Here is a 14,082-nt window from a genome sequence, read left to right on the forward strand (position 1 = left end):
ATTAAAGCCACAAACCAGTAGCAATATTGGCAGAAATGAAGTATTTTTTCCTCTTCCAGGGTGATTCTGTCTATGTGGGAGAGGAGGCAGCCAGGAAGATTAACAGCTTCTTTCAAAGAAACAAAAGTCAGACCCATCTCAAAAGGAATTGGAGGTGGCAACTAAAGCACCATCCTTCCCAGTGGAAAATATAAAAGGGCTCCGATACTAATGCTCATATTTCAGCAGCTCTGGCAGCTGCAGAAGCTCCCAACAAAGACATTCTGAGTGGCAAGCATAAAAGAAAGAGTAATCTGGTAAAAAGGCCCAAATTGCTGATACGGATCCAAATCCTCCCAGAATTTCAAGGTTAAATACTGAAGTAGATGACTACAATCAAACACAGCAGAAGGAAAATGAGCACACACCGACACAGTGAATGAGGGAAAGGATCTTCCCGAGCCCACTGCAAAAACAGGTTGGCAAAACAAACCCGAATGCTGGAAATTCTCGTCAAGGAAAGCGAAGGTGACACAGAAATTGTTGGGTCACCGCGACTCACGGGTAGCTCTGCACCTTCATCACCAACTGCAGCTCCTCTTGGCACATCAGAAAGTAGAGGAAACAAAAGAATTGCACAAGTGGTCAAAAGGCACATATTCCCTACGGTAAAAATCATTCCAGGACTAAGACTGTTCTGTCTACAGGAGGGAAACCATGAGGGTCTCCAGAGACAAGCTGCTGGTTGCCTTCCAGATACCAAATTAAATTAAGGGAATGCAGACTCAGACCACAGTGAGGTAGTTGAAATTTTTGTGTCAGGATGAAAACTTACATATAGTTTAGAAATTGTCAATTAAGCATCCAGCTGGTTCAAGAAACCTCTCAGCCCAGCACAGAGAGCCTGGGAGACTATTCAAGAGAAGTGCAACTATGCCTTTGACCTACTCCTGCATCTTTCTCCAGGTAACTGTTCATGTTTACAGGCAGAGAGAACTTCTGTAGGGAATTTTTCAGACCTGTTCCCATCCCAGGAAAACAGCAGCATTGCTGTGAGTGGCTGGCTCAGCTCCCCTCCCTGCCCAGGCTGTAACCAAGCTCAGAGAGGAGAGAGGACACTGGGACAGGCACAGCTGGAAGCCAAAGGGCTCAGATTCAGCCACCGGGTATGAAGATACTTTTGAACCCAAAATATTCAAGGCACAAATACAAGGAAACAAAGGTGGCGGCAGCAGCAGCACCCCAGGTCAGCTGGGACTGAGACCCACAGGCACTTCCACACGTGTCTGTGCTTTGGCACCGACAGGCATAGCCTGGGAAGTTCTTGTGCTGGAACCTCATCAGGGGAATGGGAAAGGGAAATGGAAAAGCCAATCTGCACAGTAAAACAAGCAGCAATCTGGGTTTCAGGGGATGCTGCCACACAGGACCTGCTCATGTCCTTGGAGAACATCCCCCTCCGCCCCATAAATCCAAGGCAGCCAACAGCATTTTACAACAAGACACTGGGGGGGGATGTTGACTTGCTTTGGGTGTTTTTATGGGAAGAAATGGACTGGATGACGTGGGAGCTCTTCTCCAGCCTTAGTGATTCCCAGTGGAAGGAGGTTTCCCCATGTCAGAACCCACCACAAACCGCTGTGGGCTGTATGGAACCCTACAGTGCCTGGAAGCAAAATGCCACCTCCAAAACAAAAGAGAGAAGGACGTGAATGAATTCTTCTCCTATCACCAAAACCCGGGTTTTTGGGGGGTGACCCCCACCCTGCAGCCCAGGTCACAGACACTGTTTTACTCTGGGTTCCATATCACTGCAGCCAGTGGCTTTACAGAAGGGAACAAATTATCTTTTAACTTCTGAGTAGCCGGTTGAGAACAGATAAAATGGAAACCACCACTGCACACTTGAGCAGCACACACAGAAAGCCAACAAGCATGCAGCTTGCTACCCACAGAATCCCTCCCTCCCGAGGGTGAGTGATTAGGGCTGCAAGTCCCCTTCAGAAAGGCAGAATCAAAACCAAGAACTGCCCGTTTTCCAAATTAAAAAAATCCCCTCTTACAGGAAAGTAGTGAAAAAAACCCACTCAAACCAGCAAAAGCAGATCTGTGAGTAAATGAAGGAACAGTCTCTCTCTCCCCCCAACTTTAACTTTCTTTTATAGCTTTTTTTAACTGAAGGAGGAAGGAAATGTCAAACATCAGAGTCATACAATGGACTATCAGATGTTTCCCAAACCAAGTAATCTGACATATGGGCAGAAAAAACTGTGGTGGGGGGGAGGGTGCGCTGGAGGAAGTAACAACCCGAGCCGAGTAAACTTTGGCACAGAGAGTTCAAGAACGCAGTTCCCTCTCTGCCCTCACACAAAAGCTGCTGCGCTGGAGCTCAGGACGCTGCTGTGCCCCAGGGTCCTTTAACACGCGAGTCCCACCCCTGTCCTGCCTCACTCCCTGCCCCGGGACGGGGAGGGGCAGCACCCAAACACATCCCACAGCTCCTCAGCACCGTCCCCGTGCTCGCCACTGCCAGCCCGCACAGCTCAGGGGGTTGGGCACCCTGCCCCGACCAGCCCTCCAAAATGCACCCCCCGAAAAGCCCGGTGTGCGATCCTCCTGCAGCACAGGCTGCAGGAAATAAACCCACGGCATGACTGGTCATGCAGGTTCATTCTGCCAGCCCTCTCGCTGTCAGTCCTGCAAAGACAAGAACCCCGCAGCTCCCGCCAGGAGGGAATTATGGAAATTCACGGACAGCTCAAGCCAAAGTTTTATTAAAGTACACATGGAAAATTAAATAACCAGAAATATACTGGGCTAAAAAATGAAAGCAGCTCGTTCAGAGTCAAGTAGTTTAACCAATTAACCTTTTCTCTCAGCAAAGAAATTAATTTTTTTTATATAAAAATACTTGACATGGTCACTACGAGATGTTCTAGGAATTAATTTTGTAGCTCGTCAGAACCACCTACAAATTCAGTGATGTCGTGGACACTCATGGAGCGAGACTCATAAAGGGCTGACACCGAGTGCAGATCCACCAGATTTGAGAGCTTCCTAGCAAACCAGAGACCCTGTGAAAAATCAGGTCATGGTTTTACACTGCAGAAAACCAACGCATTGTGAAACTTCTGTCTCGTAGCTGTCAGTTCCAAATGCATCAGCACCAGAAAACAGGAGTTTGCCAGTGCCTGGTCAGTAGGTACAGAACAGTTTTCCTCTTAAATGTTGCTTTCAATCCCCTGTTCTCACGAAATATTGTATTTTATGGGCAAAGATGGAGCTGTAAGAACAGGCAACCACAAGGCCCTGGCCACAGCACAGCTCCTTTAAAGCTAAAAGATGAATGGAATAAAGTTTTACTGAACAAGCTTTAAATTTCCTTCTCTAAGACAGGGATTGTGGTTACAAAGCCACTTTGATCTCACTTCAATCCAGGCCACTGCCAAAACGTGGTGGGGAGAGAGGAATGAGGGGGACAGAGCTGGGCAGGGAGTGAGGAAGGGAAAAGCTTCTCACAGGGTCAGCTCCACAAGCCAGGCTCGAGTGTGAGTTTATGAACCCTTCTGAGGTCACCAAGGCATGGAAGAAGAGTGAAGGGGGAGGGAGAAAAATGGAAAGAGGGGAAAACCCTACACCTTTTCCTCTGTAATTATAATTTTCATAAACAAGAACAGTGCACTACACTGCCCCACTGGCTGACTGAAGAAAGCAGAGCGAGGGACGCAGACATTTATGTGCCATATCTTCTACTAAAAATTAATTTTAGCAGCCTCTCCATTTTCCTAAGCCGGTTAAACACATTCCTTAATACAGGGACGAGGTCTTTGTGTATGTTTGAGCTCATCTGTGTGGGTCACATGAACGTAAATGTTGCCTGGGGGCACCTCATCCAGCAGCACCACACAATAACATTTCCTGTCTCACAGAAACAAAAGCAGGGATGGCACGGAGAGCTCAAGCCACCCTTCCACGGGCACCACTGCAATTGTGCTCCTCAATTAAGCCACACACGACTCTATGAGTTTTTCTGCAGATGAAGGGAGGAAGCCAGAGCCAGGATTTACCAAAATTAATCAACATTCACAGCACAAGCTCAAATCTTCCACGTCTGCAGGGTAAGGCAGCCCCTTACTCTGTGAGATGCTAAAACCCCTGAAAAGCTCAACTTCCTCTCTGGTATTAAAGTGGTTTATGCTCAGCCTTCGTTCTCACTTGGCAGAGCAGAGATCACACAGCTCGGGAAGGAGCTGAGCCCCAGCAGGAACTGCTCAGGCACTCCTGGGATCCAGCCCCTCATCCCTGTGTGCACAGGGACCCCAACACCGGGTTTTAGTCGCATTTCGAGGAGATGAGCAGAGTATTTTTACGAGCTGGTTTCTCTTTAAAGCTACCAGTTGATGTCAGGGCACTCAGATCTATTTTTAAAGCACTGCTTAAGAGCTCAGAATGAAAGCGGTGCCACAGCCTGGTCTGAGGAACGAAGGTGCCCCCGTGTAAACACACATTCCATGCAGGCACGTTGTCTGGATTTGGTTTGGGATCTTCTGCTGGAAAGCACTTGTGGCGCTTTGAGAACTGGCAAGTTAACATAAAACAAGCATGTCTGCAGTCAGAGCAGTTAGTTCTGCTTATTATTTGTGTTACTATGGCACCAACAAGATGCAAATGCCACGGTGCCAGACTCTACACAAAGAGTGCACCACTCACCCACAGAACAGCAAATGAGCACACACAGACTCCAAAGTTTTCTGTAAACTACACTTGTCAGCCCTGACTGCAGCAGGAACAGCCCAAGCAACCCAGGGCTGCCCCTGGGATCCCACGGGCAAGGCCAGGAAAAGGGTTCCTGCTGGTCTGGGGGTGTCAATGTAACCCTGCACAGCTACAAAGGAACGGCCTGGAAAAAAAACAAAGGATACAAATTTATCACGGGATGATCCCTGGAGACAGGCAGCACTCCAGGGAAAAGGCAAGGCAGACAGGAACAGGTCTGGAGCATTTACAGAAACCGTGAGGAGATGGAACAGCTGGGGAGACAAGGCAGGCAGGCAGGAAGGTGCCACAGCATTCCTGACCCCAGCAGGGATGCTCTGCCCAAAGCCTGGGAAAACGGTGCTGCCACAAGCAGGGCTGTAACGCTGGACTGGGGCACGTGGGGCCAATTCCACAGCGATCAGGAAAAGTGGAGACAACAACTTAAACCAGCTCCCCCCCCCCTCAAACAGAGAGCTCCAAACAAGCACAGGTGATCCCTGTTACACAAAGTGTAACGGCCCCAAAACATCGACTTTGTTCGGTATTTCAAAGAAGTGCATCTGCACACCCCCCCTTTGTGTAGCACTTCTGAGAGCTCAGTGAAGAAATGAAAACAAAAGCCATGAAGATTCCTTCTTCAGCTAACGACCCAACTTAACACCGTCAGCGCATGTATCTCGGTATGCACCGCGATTTTCTCCCTGAAGATCAAAACCTTCAGTTCCTTTAGATTTCTCTCAGAAGAATTGCATTGTCCAGAAGGAAAATAATAGAAGAAAGGTCTGCAGATAGGATTCACAAGTTCCCTCTTTGCTCTCTTTCACGTGAGGAAGTGCTCTCTGAAGTGGAAGGCACAAAAATTCAAGATCAAATGAATCTGGGACTGGGGTTATGATGTCAATTCTGCACTAAAAAATGCAGAAAAATTTTAAAAATATGGATTTGCAGCTAGTATTGCAGCAAGCTGAAATTCTTATTTTTAAGATGTTTTAAGGATTATTTATTTTAATTCGTCAGCCCAATATTGGAGTATTTTCTTGATCAGGTTGATGTTCTCAAGAGCAATCTCAGACTTATAACCCAAAACCATGACACTCTCTAGGGGAGGATTCCCGGCCCAGGACATTCAGCAGACACTCAGGATTTCAAGGAAAGAATATTTCACTCAAGTATTTTTTTAGTGGTTTGTCCTGAAGAGGCAGTGTCGCTCCTGCACCCCTCATTTTCCTTGTGCAAGGTTCCAAAAAGGTTGGTTACCCCAGAGATTCCTCAGCTCCTCTCCCTGAATGTCGCTCTGTCCCAGTCTCTTTGCAAATCTGAGCCTGTTCTCTCCAAACCCTCACTCTGGCACTTACCATTAAACTGTCAAACACTCTGACATAATAAAACCCGACCACTGGAGTGATTTAAACCCCAAAATAATCTTTTATTCCTGAGGAGTGAACGAGCTTTCTACCCTGTTACCTAATGAAGCTCAGGATAAAGGCAACCAGAGGATCAAATACTTTTGCAAAACTTGAGAGGTGAATTCCACTCCTTAATTATTTATCCATGTAAATTCACACCTACAGAACATTCCAAACAAGCACAGATATCTCCTGTGCAGCGCTGTAACATCCTGCATGCCAAAATCCCAGCCCACCGCTCCGAGCGCTGCACTTGCGACAACACAAGGAGCAAGAACAACTGCTGGTTAATTTAATTTACTACGAGGGGATTGAGCAATCAGCACTCACTACCGGGCCCTTTACTGAGGGTTGTGCAACTCGGAGGAGGATCTCACCGGGAGCCTCCACAGCTGGCACTTTCTGCTGCCTTTAAGAACCTCAAGGGAATAACCCAAATGCCACCTCGGGTGTCCTTTAACTCCTTTTATTTGGTTCTGGGAACGCCAAGACGACTCACTGAGAGAAGAAAACATCTTCTGTTGCTGGTTGGGAATCACAAAGAGTAACAGCAGCCACGGCCTTCCCGCTTTGGAACTTGGGCTCTGAACCCCAAGGGGAACAAACACACAATTCCTGCTGCCCAGACCCCTCTGGCTCCTGCAGGGATGCATTCACACAAGGAACTCCTGGCAGCTTCTATGAATCCTCTCTAAACTGCTCTCATTTGCCAACAACACAATCACACAATCACCTCCTTTCCAGGCTGAAAACTCTGCAGTACCTGATCCTTCCCCACGTGGAAACTCCGAATTTTAGGTCGCTCCTGACACGCTTGGCTGTACCTTCCCCAGCTCCAGTTAAAGAAATGTTATGCAACTTCATCCCAATTTCCCCAAGACTGACTCGTGCCTCTGGATCCACCACGGCAGCTAACCCAGACACTGGAGGAAACATCTTCCTGCAAGCCCAACATCAGATGAGTAACCCTTACTCACAGGAAAAGTCAAATTAATTTCAGTAAGGCTCCTTTTGTGATTAAGGATTATTCACAGGGAGACTGTTTGCCAGCTGGGTCTGAAGTTTTAATACAGAGCCTCAGTATTACCTCAGAACATTTTGTCCCTAAGTAGTTATTAGACAACTCTTAATTAGTATTCAAATAAACTGGCCCTTACAATGGGTTGTTAAATACTGTTTATCAAAACAGATATTCTTTTTCGGAAGGGGCAGCAGACATTTTGACTGCTGCAAAAACAGAGCGAGGATAAATATAATTTCTTCTAGAAACAGCAAATAAAGCGTGTTTTTAAAGAGCAAACCTATTACAGTGGCACACAGAGATGAAATAAGTTATTATTTGAGGTGTCCTCTGATGACAAATATCAAACCTTACTGGGAAATGCTTTACATTTCGAGTCAAGACTCCGGATTTCTTTGTGCGGGGTTTTTGCCTGACAGAGCACACCAACATTAACCCATTTTCCAGAGCTGGATTCCCGCCTGAGTGGAGAACAACACACAGTGGTGGTGCTGGGAAGGGCTGCAGGGCCGTGATTCCAGAGGGACACTCCAGGAAACCCAGCCCTGCCAGCCCCAGCACCTGGACACTCACAGGGAGCTTTAAACCTGCGCCTCAGACCGTGCCTTCCCCCGTGACAGACTCTGAGTGAGAGCACCGAGCTCATCTACACCTTCTGTTTGTCACTGATTAAAGACTCAGCTCCAAAAGGCTCTTCGAAGATATTTCCCCTTCAAAGAGTCAGAAAAAGCAACAGCACCTGCCCTGCCTGAAGTGTCTGCAGAAATGGTTAAACCAAGCCCCAAGCCAGGACAGAGCCGGCACAGAGCTCTGCCCTCTCCAGGTGGGGAGGTGGCATTCCCACTTCCACAGAGGAATTGCGTGGCAAGGAACATCATCTAACCGTGAGCAAACAGCATCACAACAGACTGTAATGTTACAGAACTGCAGTTCTCCAGCCACCAGCATTTCTTTGTGATTCACAACCAAAACAAATAAAGTCAACTTGTAATAGCACAGTTGGAGAATTCTTTGTGATCTACCTGGCTCCCAAAGAATGGATGGATTCCCCCCAACAGCTGAATCAGATTTGGTTCTGTGACACTGGCAAAGCAAATGATTAGCAAAAAAGCTTCTCTAGTTGCTAATCCAGACTACTGTAGCTTTAACACGTCATAAATTCTGAGATGAATATGACAATTTGAGGTTAAGGGGTCAACGTGCTGGCCACACATTTCCAGTCAAGTCCTCACTATCTTTCACTGATAAGTAAATCCTATCGAATACTAACATAATACAAAATAAATCTCCCCAATAGCTTTCATAAATACTACATTAAAAAAAATTAACAATACTGCTTTATTGCATATTATTTTGCAAGCAGAGCCAGGACACAATAAAAGCAGAGTTTCATACAGGGCACCACATTAAGGTAGAGATACCTCCCACTAAATTAGACGGGAGATTAAAGGGTTGCATGTTAAACTCGTCATTATTAAAGCCACTTGCCACAGAAGTTTGTTCAGCTTATTTCAGTGATATCACACCCCCATTCCAAATTGATCATTTCCCTGCTCTACTCAGGTGGGAGGGAAAGAAAAAAAAAAAAAAAAAAGAAAAAAAAAGAGGCAAGCGACCCACAATAAGTAGGAAATAGCTCCACTTCATAATTGATGCTAACGGCATGCCAGCGATTATTTTTCCCAGTGACAGATCCGCAGATTGCAACTCCAGCAGCAGCTCTGCCTCTCCAAACACACACTCCGGGCTGCATCAACGACCGGGGACTCCCACGGTCACATCCGACTGTTCCCCCCGTGCTTCCCGGTTTATTTTCCGCGCCGGGTAAGAGCAGCGTAGTGGAAATCACGGTAACAATCGCCCGAAATCACCGTTCCTGCGCCTCGATACACTCGGCGCTGCTACACATTTATAAATATTACAGAACGCCCTCAGAGAGAGGCGCGGAGACAAACTTACATAACGTAACAGTCTGTAACGAGCCAAAGTAAGAACTGTGTCTGTTCTCACACAGCAACCTCCGGGTTTTCCAGCAGCATAAGCGACTACTAGCTCTTGCCCCAGATTCTTAAAAAGGATGACCAAAATAAAAAAAAAATAATAATAATAAAAAAAAACAGCCAAACATGCATAGATTTTTTTTAAAAAACCGACAAAATAGCATCCTCCCATAAAGTTAAAAAGTATAAAACAAAGACCTTGCATCTTGAATTCATTCCCCCTCCCTAATTTTTATAAGGGAGCCAAAACCAGTCTCTTCCTTCCTATCAGAAAAGGCACAGCACACGCACCCACCTCGAATTCTGGCAGAGCTCTGATGCGGGGCGGGGGCACCCACCACAAACCTCTCACACGTGCTGCCCCCGAAGTTGCATCACAAGGTTTTAACTCCACCACACCGCGCACCACACAAGTCCCTCCTCCCCTCCGACATTATCCCTGTAGCACCAGAAGGCTCCCGATGATCCAACCCCGCTCAGCTGTTGCCCAGCCGAGAAGGGATAATGTTGCTGTGTGTGCCAGGTAAAATAAAGCAGCGCATTTCCAAACGACTCCGTGCCCTTGCACAAACGAATTTACATTTTAAATTGAAATTGCCAGCCTGTATCAGAGCTGATACCACAATTTCTGCAACGTTAAATCCACGTCGGAAGTTGTCAGCTCCCAGAGAGGCGGGCAGGCAGCATCTCTGCAAACAAGCCGGCACACTACACTGTCAGCCACTGCTTTTCCGCAGAGAAGAAAATGTTAAAAGGTTCGGGTTTGTTTGTTTTGTTCGGGTTGGGCTTTTTTTTCTTTTTTTTTTTTTTTTAACCTCTTGCCCCCGAGCGCGATGCAGGCGGAGAGCGGAGCACGCTGTAACAACAGCTGACACGCCGTCACCGGAGCCCAGCGCTAAGTCCGACAGGCGATCACACTCCATGAGCATTCGCCGCCGCTGAAATGGCGTTTGTCATTGTGAGCGGAGGCAGAACCCCCCCGGCCGGGCGGCACAGAGCGCGGGGCTCGGGGTGCCGGGGAGGAGCCGCCGTGCCCCGCATGGCCCGGGGGAGCGGGGACACCCCCGGCCCCGGCGGCGAGCGGGACACGCGAGTTACCGAGCAAAACAAACACGGGCAGCGGGCCGGGGGAGGGGCCAGCGCGGGAGCAGCCCCGGGCCCTGCCTATAAACCCCCGGCAGCGTCACCCAGCCGGCAATCCCGGCTCAGAGCCACCCCCGGGCACCCGCCCAGCGCCCCCCGCCCGCACACACACAGACATACAGACACACACACACATACTCACCAGCGAGAAGAGGTTGGAGTGACAGTCCTCCAGGCTGGCCCCGTTCGCCACCCAGTTCGCCGCCGCAGTCATGATCCTCGGCGAGCCGGGCCGCCACGGCGGGGCATGTCTGGCGGGGCGGCCCGGGGGGCTCGGGGCTGGGCGGGCGGCCCCCGGCGCGACCCCCGGCCCTGCCCGGGGCGGCCGCCGCGCTCCGGCCCCTCGGCCCGGCGGGGCCCCGCGCCGGGAGGGGACGCGGCGGCGCCGGGCTCGGGGCGCTGCTCCTCGTTACCCGCCCCCGGTGATCCTCAGCCGGGGGGGCCCCGCTCCGCTGCGCGCACGGGCGGGCGCGGCCCCCTCTCCCCGGGGCCGGGGGGAGCGGCGGCGGAGGAGGAGCCGCAGCAGGAGCGGCAGCGGCGGGGGGGGCCCGGGGCCGCCCTTCCGCGTCCAGGTGCGGCCCCCCCCGGGCGGGGGCGGCGCGGAGGGCGGCGGGTCCGTGCGGGACGCGGGGCGGGCGGGGGTCCCGGTGCCGGCCCCGTGAGGCGGCGGCGGCGGCGGGCGGGGGGCGCTGTGTCCCCTCCCCGCCCCGCCCGGCCGCCCCTCGCTGCTGCCGCCGCTGGCTGTGCGCGGACGGTGTTCTCCTGCCGCCCCCGCTGCCGGTGCCGCTGGCGCTGCGGCGGGCGCGGTGCGAGGGTGCGGGAGCGGGCGGGCCGAGCCCCGCTGAGCCCCGCCGGTGCCGGCCGTGCCGCGGCGGCCGCAGCCCCGCGCCCGCTCTGCCTCCTGCGCTCTGACAGCAATGGCGCCCGGGCCCGCACCGCGCCGCGCCATTGGCCCCGCGCGGCCACGTGACGCGAGCGGCGGGGGCGGGGCCCCGGCCCAGGGGCAGAGACCTGCGCTGCGCCCGCCCGGCCGCGGGGGGCGCTCGAGAGCGGGACGGGATGGGGGGGAGCCCGTGGAATGGGAGGGGAGGGGAGGGAAGGGAAGGGGGGTCCGTGTGCCCGCCTGGAGCGGGACGGGACGGGATGGGAATGCGAAGAGGGGGGGTGACAGGTAGGGGGTTCCGTGTCCCCTGTCCCGCCCCTGGAACGGGGAGAGTATCGGGGGTCTTCCGGCCCACCTCTTGGCGTGGGGAGGGGAGCGGGGATCCCGTGTCCCCTGTCCCCCTCCTCTGGAACGGGAAGGAGGCTGTGAACAGCGGGCTGAAGGGAGAGGGTCCCGGGTCCCGCCCCTTGGCATGGGGGAAACGGGGAGGGGGCTGCGGGGAGGGGATCTCGTGTCCCCTGTCCCGTCCCTGGGCACGGGTAGCTTGTCCCGCCCGCCGCGTCCCAGCACGGGATCTCTGCTCCCTGCAGGAGCAGGGACAGCCCCCAGGGAATGGCTGGAGCTGTGTCAGGGCAGGCTCAGGGTGGATCTCAGGGAAAGGTTCTTCCCCCAGAGGGTGGTTGGCACTGAACAGGCTCCCCAGGGCAGTGGGCACAGCCCCAAGGCTGCCAGAGCTGCAGGAGGGTTTGGACAACGCTCTCAAGGCCAGGATGGGATTTTGGGGCGTCTGTGCAGGGCCAGGAGTTGGACTGGATGATCCTTGTGTGTCCCTTCCAAGTCGGGCTATTCTGGGATTCTGTGGCACGGGGACAGGCGTTCCCGGTGGGGGTGCGGTAGCCCCGGGGCTCTCCCAGCCCACTCCTGGCAGGACACGGCGGGAACAGAAGTCGCTCGGGGCCGATCCCGGTCCCGGCGGGTCCCCCCAGCACCTGCGAGCGCCCAAAGTAGTTTAAAACCGGCCTCAAAACTTCTTCATGGCCACAGCCGATTGACGGCACCCCCGAGCTGCCCTTCGGAGCCGAGTTTAACCCGGAGCTGCCCCGCGCTCATCTGGAATAGCTGTAAAGGCTTTGGGTGTTGTTATAACTTCATTAAAAGGAACTCGAAAATACCTGAGTTAAATAAATAAATTAAATTCATTCCTGATAGTCATGGTCTGGAGAAGAAGAATGGATATACATAAAATACACAATAAATGTTAAATACTTTATCTAAAATAGACAATTCACCACAGTTATTTCACTGTACATAGTGACCCGCTGATTCGAACCAGCAGAAGCAGATTAAAGCTCACCTGCCTGAGCTTCACCCTGACACGAGAGTTCCACAGGTGTAGAAAGCAAATATTGCTGCTTAAAAGATGAAGATATTTAGCAATTCAGCTTGAGCTTTAATAAAGAAAAGTCTTCAGTGATCTGATTCAGTGGGAAAAGTTCTCACTCTGTGCTCAGTGGCAGCTTTCTTTATCGTGATTTTAATCTCGTTTAGACATCTTTTTTTTTTTTTTTTTTTTTCAGTTCACTTGTCTTGGCAATAAATTAAGATTAGCATCTATTGTAAAGGCTGAATGGAGTTGGTTTGGACTTACCTCATGGTCACAAATCTGTCACATGAACAGGCACTTACCCAAACTACGTACATGGAGAGAGAGAGAGAGAATTTAGGCCAAAAGATTTCCACCCAGAGCATTGTTCTTACCATGAGTGTCCTTCCCCTGACAAATCCAACCCGCCATCCACCCCAATCCCTCACAGCTACACCGACCAGGAATTCTGCCCCGGAAAGACTGGGCCTGGGAGAGGAGAAGAGCCCTCAAACACAAATTATCCACGTTCTGTTACAATTGCAATTTACCCAGTCTGAGCGAAATCCCTTGTTACATCCTGGCACCGGCAGTCGGGGAAGCACTTTGGGCTACATTTACTCCCCTTCCTTTTGGCACCGCTCTTATAAACAGAGAGCACAATCTGACACTTGTAAATATGTCAGGCAGTGTGTATTAACCAACCCCAAACCACATCCTTCCGCCTTCAAATAGTGCAGCTCTTTGTGACTCCGGCCCAGCCCCAGCCACCCGGTCCATCTCTGCACGAGGCCCAGGGCACAGCCAGCCCTCTGATGGACGGGCCATTCTATTTCTGGAATAAAAGAACATCCCCAACCAGGAAAGAAATTATTTTCTTATTATAGAAGTGTTTTGGGATTGAGAACCCGAGGACATACTGTGCACCGTTAGACGCTGCAGGATTCCTGATTTTCCCCACGTGCTGCTCATCCTTCAAATGGTGTTTCCAATCAGAACAATTCCTCTTCTGGACCTTCCAGGTTAGAGGTGATTTATTATGCTTGATTTTCTCAGGAAAAAAAAAAAGGAGGGGTTTAACACAGGATTCAGATTCATTTTCAGGAGGAGAAATGTTAATATACCCACTCTGTGCAGCTTAGGCCATTTTTCAGTAGTCTTGTGAATGTTAACTACTTTGTAAATTAAAAATTATAGATCCGTGCAATGGTTTGGGTTGGAAGGAACTTAAAACTCATCCAGTCCCACCCTCTGCCATGGGCAGGGACACCTTCCACCAGCCCAGGTTGCTCCAAGCCCCGTCCAGCCTGGCCTTGGACACTTCCAGGGATCCAGGGGCAGCCACAGCTTCTCTGGCAACCTGTACCAGGGCCTCACCACCTTCACCACAAAGAATTTCCTCCTACCACCTAATCTCAATCTCCCCTCTTTTAATTTAAAGACCATTTACTGTACCTAAATTCCCTGTACTGTGTGGATGTTCTCAAGTTGAACAGTTGCCTGCATTTTGGAAACGCTGCTGGTCACAC

The 14,082-nt window shown here is 51.1% G+C and overlaps 1 protein-coding gene across 1 annotated transcript in view; it reads right to left on the minus strand.

Moving 5' to 3' along the window:
- Positions 1-10,546, minus strand: part of MED13L (mediator complex subunit 13 like) — a 161,851-nt gene extending 151,305 nt beyond the window's left edge. The window contains exon 1 of the mRNA XM_027905327.1: positions 10,450-10,546. Within this exon, the coding sequence (XP_027761128.1) occupies positions 10,450-10,521 (72 nt within the window). The 5' untranslated portion in view covers positions 10,522-10,546. The remainder of the gene's footprint in view (positions 1-10,449) is intronic.
- Positions 10,547-14,082: the final 3,536 nt, after the last annotated feature.

Source organism: Empidonax traillii, unplaced genomic scaffold, assembly GCF_003031625.1.
Source record: "Empidonax traillii isolate 1590-97213 ecotype Southwest subspecies unplaced genomic scaffold, ASM303162v1 scaffold1142:size416873, whole genome shotgun sequence".
NCBI lineage: Eukaryota > Metazoa > Chordata > Aves > Passeriformes > Tyrannidae > Empidonax > Empidonax traillii.